The 8,880-nt window shown below is 37.3% G+C and overlaps 2 protein-coding genes across 2 annotated transcripts; one reads left to right on the top strand and one right to left on the bottom strand.

The window, feature by feature from the left end:
• Positions 1-2,394: 2,394 nt before the first annotated feature.
• LOC139876191 (uncharacterized) lies at positions 2,395-3,529 on the bottom strand. The gene is made up of 2 exons (XM_071863484.1): positions 3,515-3,529; positions 2,395-3,132 (listed from the first exon to the last, which is right to left on the bottom strand). The coding sequence occupies exons 1-2, from the start codon at positions 3,527-3,529 to the stop codon at positions 2,395-2,397; spliced, it is 753 nt and encodes a 250-aa protein (XP_071719585.1).
• Positions 3,530-5,331: 1,802 nt separating this feature from the next.
• LOC139876461 (uncharacterized) lies at positions 5,332-8,022 on the top strand. Its single transcript, XM_071863778.1, has 2 exons — positions 5,332-6,659; positions 7,048-8,022. The coding sequence occupies exon 1, from the start codon at positions 5,639-5,641 to the stop codon at positions 6,464-6,466; it is 828 nt and encodes a 275-aa protein (XP_071719879.1). The 5' UTR covers positions 5,332-5,638; the 3' UTR covers positions 6,467-6,659; positions 7,048-8,022.
• The last annotated feature ends 858 nt before the right edge of the window (positions 8,023-8,880 follow it).

The following is an 8,880-nucleotide window of genomic DNA, read 5'->3' as shown; positions in this document are numbered from 1 at the left end:
TTACACTACTCGTTATGATCGAGGCTAAAAGAGCGTGTGTATGTTAGTGTTATTCGTCTGGATTCACTATGGTGTAGCAGGGAGCGATGTTACACTACTCGTTGTGATCGAGGCTAAAAGTGTAGCGACCCGACAAAATCGTCATTGACGGCGCCGTCTACTTAGGTCCCGTTACGTGGTCATAAGTCTTTAAAATGACGTTTGACCAAAATATGTCGCATTCATTTCAAATGTAAAAGGATGTTTCAAGTTTACAAAAGTAGTTCAACGACTAGTTACATTACAATGTTTAACGTACAAATGAAACCTATGCGACACAAATTAAAAGTAGTCAAAAGACGCTCCAACTATGCATGTATACTCGACATCCAAGCAAGTATCAAAAAGAGTGCGGAAGCATGTATTACATAGCGTTCAAGGACCTGAGAAAACATATAGAAAACTGTCAACGAAAACCTTGGTGAAATCATAGGTGTTTTAGTAAACGAGTATTTGAACCACAAGAGTTAATATAAGTTGATTATCTAAATCGTTTGCATTCCAAAATTTTTGTTTGTATCCCGAGCACCCAATTATCAAACTTAACTGTTTTGTACCCTGTTACGTAGTGTTAGAACATACACTATACTCGAAAATATATTCCATCCGCTAACGATAGCGAACCTTCCGAATGAGGCTCGTCAAGCCCATGTGATCACATAATATAAGTTCACGTTTACACCCTGCAAGTGTAACTAATGATAATTGAATTGAGGCTTTTTGTTCTAACTCGCACGTGGAATGTTCGTTTTCGTACTTGTGTTCAAAGTATAAAGCATGTAGTATAAAACCGTATATGTTTCTCATCCCATGATTTAAAAGTATAAAAGTTGTTGAAAGATGGGACTATGATCTCACTTTGAGTGCACGAGTAAAAAGTACTTCAACAAGTAAACGTGTGCAAAGACAATGCTAGTCTTGACCTAAACAAATAGGTTCTATCAATAACGGTGAACACGATAGGTCAAAGATGTTCAATTAGTCATATGGCTCGTTACGACTCGATTATGTAGCATGTGAATTAAATTGTCAAGTTTCATGCAAGATACAAGTATACAAGCAAGTTAGAATGGTTGCACGAACATTTGGTTAAGTTTGACTAAAAGTCAAATTTTGGTCAAAGTCAAAGTCAACAAAAGTCAACACGTTCGGGTCGGGTCCCGAACTATTTTTCTGACGTTATTAATCATATATAAACATGTTAGAACAAGTTACATGTGAATCGGAGGTCCATAGCATAGCAAACATTTTACGTGAAACGACCACTTTGATCAGAACTGTTCCAGGCTTTGTGCGCGCCGCGCACAGATAAGGGTGCGCGCCGCGCACTGATGGTTTCCAGCTATTTTTCAGTTTAAAAATTCTGTGCACGATCCTAACTCTTTTTCAACACAATTTATGAACCAAAAACAGTAAGAATGCATATCATACATCGTTGGAAAGCTATTTTAACGATAATTGTAACTAAACACATAACTATAATCAAATCCAAACATTTATGACACCCAAATCCACATTGAATGATCATTGAAAGTCCATCATTCAATGCTTCAAGTTCATAAATGCACTTCATGATTCGAGCAACCAATTTACATGTTTGATATGCCGTTTCGAAGGTAATTAAATCTACAATACAACTAAACACTTACAAAATAACATTTCAAAGCATTCAATGCATCAAAAGTTCATTGTACTTCTATCAAACCCTAACTCAAAATCTCAAATTTAGCAATTATGTTTATGAAGCTAATCCATGCCAACCTACATACCAAATTGAAGCTAGTGATGCTAGTAACACATTTAAAACATGAACTTTAACATTTAAACAACATTTGATCATCTAAAACTCAAGATTAAACACACCCATTTGACAAGTTCATGCTAGTTACTTCAAAACAACAAATCGAGCAAATCAAACACATAATCATGTTAGTCTTGAGCCATAGACACTAATTAACACTTTCATAAGTTAAAAACATCAAGAACAAGAAATCTAGTGATTTTAGAAAGTTACCCAAATGTAATGAAATCGGTATTGAATCGAAGAGGAAGTTGCAAGGATTCCAAATATGTAATTTGTTTGAGATGATGCTTGCTAGCTTTGAATTGGATGATGATTCTTTGTTTGCAGATTTGAGAGTAAAAAGTGAAAGTATTGAAAGAGTTAGGAGATGAATGAATGGATGGGGAAGGTTTGACCACTTTGACCTAGTCACCTCTTTGGCATCTTGGCAAGTTTAGTCCCTCAAGTTTGAATAGTTAAACGGAAAGTAAACGGAAAAAGGCGGGATGTTAAATAAATAAGGACGCATAATTAAATAATATACGATTCAAATGTAGTAACATTAACCAAATCTACCAAACTTTTATTTTTACCTTAAATGACCACACAAAACCCGCCAAAGTATAACCCTTTCCGACCTCTAACTGACTTTCCCGAGCTTGAAATCCATCTTTAACTACGGGGTAAGTGGCATCCCAAATACGATTACCCCACGGGTAGTCATTCAATTTAGCAAAGTCTTCGACTAACCATAGGTATTTTTTGCTCACCACATGAATCCCTTGCTTACCCATAAATGCTCTCTCCACAATCAAAATAATGGCTAGTCGCACCACATCTTCATCACTAACCACAAAATCATCACCATTATATAAAAGATTTTGGATATCGGTAATTGTAATGTTTGCATTATCCTTACGTTTTGGGAAACAACGTCGTCTAATCGGTGGTGTTTCTACATCATAACTTCTTGGAATGTAATGTGCCATGTCCGTGCGACGACTAAACCTAAATCCCGTGATGATACAAAATTCCCGCCTACTAAATCTAATTTTGAAATTCGGACGGAAACTAAACCATATTTCCTCATCATCAGCTGGGTACTTTTCGTCTATTCCTATCGGCCGCTCACTCTTTCTTTGGAGCATTGCATGTACAAGGCCCGGATCATTGCCCATGTAAGAAAGATCTAGCCAAGGACCAAAACAAGTACCCCTAAAATTTTTTTGTTGATTTTCAGTCATTAATGCCTTTAGTTGAGGTATAACATTCAACATATTCTTCATTGTCAACTTCGTCTCAACATATCCCTGAAACAGACAGTTTTTTAGCAAAAAAGTACAGGCGCAAGGACGCAAGTATCACCTTGTGTCTGGTTTATCACACAGGCGCAAGGACGCAAGACGTTCCTTGCGCCAGCTAATTCGGACAAGAGCAAGGACGCAAGACTTTCCTTGCGCCTACACCAGATTCTAGTTTTTTGCCCCTTAAACAATCGTGTTCCAGTTTTTATAATATGTTAGTTTCCAAAGACTGTAACTTTAACAAATCTTGCAACAGTTTAAGTGAGTTTTGCATCACCAAGCTCGTTGAAGCATTACATCGAACACTTGGTGTGCAACAAAACTTATAAATAAATTTTGACATAATAAATGAGTAATCGAGCGAGAATAGTTAAAAGGATACACTTACCTGTTCTTGTGACATCTTGATGGAGTTTTTTGTCAGTTTTTTTTTCTCTTCCTTTTTCTCAATACGCCAATCGTGGTGCTGATGGTGATGGTGATGGTGGCGGAGAAGATGTACTGATGGTGGTGGTGCTGGTGATGGTGGTGGTAGAGGTGGTGATGTAGTGGTGATTCTCAGAAGAAGGGTCGCAAGGGTAGACGGGTCGCAAGGGGGTCGCAAGTGCAAGGTTCTTCAAAATCGTCGTCGGTCGCAAAGAGGTCGCAAGATCTCAGTCTCTCGGTGTGTGCGTGTGTGTATGTGGTGTCTGTTTTCACTATTTGACCTAATTTATTAACACTAGGACGCAAGGACGCAAGGCGCAAGGACGCAAGCCGCAAGGTCGCAAGGTCTCTTGCGCCTTGCGCGGGCAATTTGTCAATTTTTTTTTTTGGGGTTCCAGCTCAGAAAGGGGTAAAAAAATGGGTAAATAGGTGATTGCCCCAACAAGAAAATAATGTGGAGCCCATTTTGAACCTTGTGGGTTTGTCGACAGAATCAAAGAAACAAACAATTGGGGACCAAGCAATTATATTATTATATATTATATATATACTCTGTTCCGTATTACTTTGGGAGACAATTAGTTTAGGTTAGTTTTAGTTTGATATTTTATTGGTGATTAAGGAGCCGCGGGTGGAACCCCCTTTTTGGGGTTTGTTTCGGTCGAGCAAGAAATCAGTGAAGAGAGTTACGAAATTAAGCAAGGGAAAGAGAAGCAATTGTGGTGTGCTACAACAAAGAGAGGACCATCTCTTAATTTGTTTTGTTCGACAATCAAAGACAGGAGGAGACAAGTTTGGTACTTTTTAATATTTTAATTCATATTATTGTCCACTTTCAATCCATGACTTGAATTTGTTTATGAACACATATACTACTGTTACTTTAATTTAATTATTTGTGTCTATGCAAGTAATAAATTATTTGTGCTCAATTTATTTTTGTTTGTGTTCAATTCTAATTATGAACTAAATTCTTTGAATCCACCTAGATGATTGAACTTAGGTGATGGATTGCTTATTTTTATGATTTATACATAATTGTAATTGTTCTTGATTGTTGGTTTTTATTACTCCCATTAATTAATCCCCCAATTGTATGTTTCATTGATCAATTAACGAAAGTTAATTGATTGATAGACTTGCTAGGTTATGGACACATGATTTAGTATTCGTTGAATTGTATAAGGGACATCAAACTACAAGAAAGATAATAATTGACTCATTAATCGAGTAGGTAATAGTGAAGCTAAAAAGGGACACTAATTTATCATTCACTAACTGACATCTTGAGTGATTATTATATATTTGATTGTGTGCTTGGTTGAAATATCCACTGTTGGTTGAATTATTCGATTTGAACCCGTCACATAGGTTATTTATTAGTTAGCGACGGTTAATTGACACTTTGTGTGATCTAGACAATTGTGTGAATAGGTAGGGACACCGAAGTAGGAACATAATTGGTGATTGGTTTGTGTTTATTTCTTTCAATCGCGAGGTTACATACGGACACCGAAGTAGCCTAGGTTTTATGAAAATAAAACTGGACTGAGTCACATGATTTATCTGTTTTTATCGAAGGAATCCGGATCCTAGGGAATTGATTCTAGGTGGATACCCTTGTCTCATCTGAATTCTTGTTTATTTACTTTTCTTTATTAGTTTAATCAAACCCCCATTTTATAATATTAATCTTCAGAATAATTATTAGTCTTAAAATCTTAAACACTGCTCCCTGTGGATGAATTCGTAATCATATTACAATAAGATTAGGTGTGTTTTACGCATATCAAATTTTTGGCGCAGCTGCCGGGGAGCGGTGTGTTTTAAGATTTTAATAACTCTTAGTTGTCCGATCCTTTCGTGGGACTTCGTTTTCGTGAAAGTTACTTTTTGTTATTTTATTTTGTTTGGTTTTACGCTCTCATTTGGCTGTGTTGTGATTGCAGCTAGGTTACAGGTATACCATGACCGGGAAAGAATCTTTGTATGAATTGTTATGGTCAAGAGTAATGAATGATGGTCAACAACTGGGCACGAACGATGATTATGGTTATATGAGCATAAACAATGGTGATTATTGGGTATGAATGATGGTTATGGGTATGTGAATGATTGTCACATGGGTAATCATGATAATGGGCGTATGGATTCTTGGCAAGCTAATGGTGAGCCGAATGGTTATTATGGTACTTATGATGGTTATTGTGATGACGGGGGTTATGATAATGGTTATGTGAATGATTTTGTTCCCATGGATCAACCTTGTGATAATGGTCCCATTTCTAATTTTGACTCTTTTGGTCAACCAATAGACTATTGTTATGAGGGGGATGACTCGACATGGGAGTCTTCTCAACATCAATTCCAAGAGCAACAACAAGAGGAGATCGATCTGAATTTACAAGAGTTATTCTCAAACTTCATGAGGACACACTTTGATCGCATCGAGGCTCTCAACCATGCCAGGAAATATTTAAAGGAAATGTTAGCTAGTCAACAAAAGTCCATCCAAAGTTTAGAGAAGGTCGTGAGTTCCTTACTCCCATTGGTCGAAGACTTTGTATCCACCAGCATTTCACCACCCACCACACCCGTAGTCTCCACTTCTTGGTCACGAGATTGGAACTTTCATAATGATGATGTAAGCTTTTATGCCAAGACCGAAGTGGTGGAGAGTGCACAAATACCCGCATATTCTATAACCAATGATGAAGATGACGAGGAAGATGATGAAGTGTTTGAAACTTTGTCAACACCCGACGTTTTTAAAATCTATGATAATCCACTTAGTGATGGCAAAGATGATAGTGATGATGATTGTGAGGATGATAGTGAATATGAGGTTGAAGATAGCATACCCGGAACTTTTAAAGTGTACAACAATCCACTCGGATCCACTCGGGTCTGGTAATGATGATATTGAGATGGTTTTGCAACCCGAGGTTGAAGTGAACGAGTCACCAAAGGTCATTGAGAATGAGGTGATTGATATAGTGAAACCATTTGAGGAATCACCTTCTCATGTGGAAATTATATGTCCTCACAAGTTTAACATGTGTGATATGATGTATGATGACCCATTTTGGTACGATTCGATCAAGAAGGTAAACCTTTTGTTGCAGACCATGTTTGGAAGAGAATCCTTTGTTGACTCTCGGGTTGGTTCAATCTTCTTCATGCAAATGAAGAAGATTATTCTTGATTTCTTGTACACAACCCAAGGAGTCAATGATTGGCTCACTTTACTTATTCGTGAAACTTTTTCCACTGATTTCATATGTCGTCCGATAAGTGTGGGGGGGTCATCGACCCCACTAGGAGTTAATAATATGGGGTCGAGTCTAGTGCAAGACTCGTTAATAAACTTGCACATGTATCCTTGTATATTGAGTGTGTTTAAAATTAAAAATTCAAAAAAATCAAAAAAATTTTTAAAAAATCCAAAAAGATTTTGCATTGTGTGTGTTTTGTATTTTCGTTTAATTATTGCAGGTACCATTTGAGGTGAATGTTAGATGATGACAACCGAGAAAGGACCGTCAGTGTAGAGCCGTCTTTCACCGTTTTCCTGATCTTATGCTCTACATCCGGGTTTTATATTTCCTACACTCTATTGTCCTCTCGAATTTATATTTGATTTTATCTGATTTCATGTAATGAGGACATTACATGATCTTAAGTGTGGGGGGAGAGATATAAATTCTTGCGGGTGTATTACTCTTGGTTTTGGGTCTTATTTTAGAAAAAATTTGAGGATTTTTAAAATTTTTGACTCATTTAAAGGCCAAGTTGTAATCGTTGTTATTGAGCAGTTGTTATCACTATTTCTTATGAATTTTGCAGGTACCTGGATGATTGGTGTAGTGTTTTCTAGTGTTTTGCTTAAGTGCGTGTGTGTGTTTAAAGGATGAATCAACTCCATCCTTATGAGGAAGTAATGTCTTCCGAATTACGTTCTACTTGGTGTAGGAGACTTCCTAATCTACATCATTTCATACTCACATCATTTTAAGATGTATGGTACAGTGGGAAGAGGAGCCTTGAACTTCACAATATGTTGTCTTCTTTAGGAAGAGCAATGGCTTCGTGCTAGTGTTGCTTAGACAACACACGCCATGGTCAAAAGCCACGGTACCTAAAACAAACTAAGTGTTTATAGTTTCAAACTTTAACACTGTAGGGTGAATCGAATCCACCCCCTCAAGTCTTCCGAGTTACGTTCTACTTGGCATTGGGATCTCTCTAATCCATGCCATTTCATACTAAGTATCCTTTCATGATGCGATGGTACCGAGGAGAGATAAAGTCTTGAACTTTCAACCCGACAATAGGTTTGGTAGGGCAAATCCAAACCGCTTTCCTGTGGCCTTCCCATCTTGCTCCTTCAACACCGGAGTGATTTTGTTAGGGTTGGTTACTTGTTCCGCGCCGTTGATTATTACGAAATCGACTGTGGATGGCACTTAAACACTCACCCAAGGTAGTTGTCTTCCCCTCGCCTTCGAACCGGAGGGTAGTTCATCCTAGATGATATACTGGGTTGACAATTACCCGTGCGGCTGTCCCAAAACCGGGATGGCTTTGAAAGCACATAGCCTTAAAAACCTAAAATTTCCGGAGAACTTGTTTTGTGTAGAAACTTAACTTGTTTTTTCCCGTTCTTAAAATGCAAAAATGGTTTTCAAAGGTCTTGTTTTCCCTAAGGCCAAACTTTTTGGTGATTCCACATAATGTTGGTTCTTGATTCCGGTTGTGAAGCTTGTGGGTAATTTTGAATTTGATAATTGAAGAGATTGAGTTTGTTGAAGACTTGAACCTTGCAAATGTTTGTTGAAGATCACACATTTTCGGTTATGTTGATTCATGGTTTTATTGTTGGTGTATCTTGCTTCTTATTGTTGTGAAGACGCTTTAAGTATGTTTACTCTTGAATTGAATTTTATTATTTTTGAGATAAGCTTACTTGAGGACAAGCAAGGTTCAAGTGTGGGGGATTTTGATAGTGCTCGATTTATATATATTTTCCTTCGCACTATCGGGTTAGTTTATATCTATTTCGGCTGATATTTAATGATAAAACTTAATATTTATTGAAGATTGAGTTTATGGTTTGAGGATGATAGTGGAAGTGTTTTTTATGATTTTCGAGTGTTTCAGAGCTAAAAAGTCATGTATAAAGTTCCAGGTTCGAACTGAAGTTTACGCAAAAAGTTAAAGTCACTTTTCAAGCTTAAAATGGAGTTTCAAGGCTCGCTAACGCGAAATCAAGGAGTGTGGGCTGAATTTTTTAATTGTGAAATAGGGGCTGCACATATTTGTTGAGAA

Source organism: Rutidosis leptorrhynchoides, chromosome 11, assembly GCF_046630445.1.
Source record: "Rutidosis leptorrhynchoides isolate AG116_Rl617_1_P2 chromosome 11, CSIRO_AGI_Rlap_v1, whole genome shotgun sequence".
NCBI classification, from domain to species: domain Eukaryota; kingdom Viridiplantae; phylum Streptophyta; class Magnoliopsida; order Asterales; family Asteraceae; genus Rutidosis; species Rutidosis leptorrhynchoides.
Note: the sequence above shows the minus strand (reverse complement) of the source record. Positions and strands in the feature narration are given on the sequence as shown.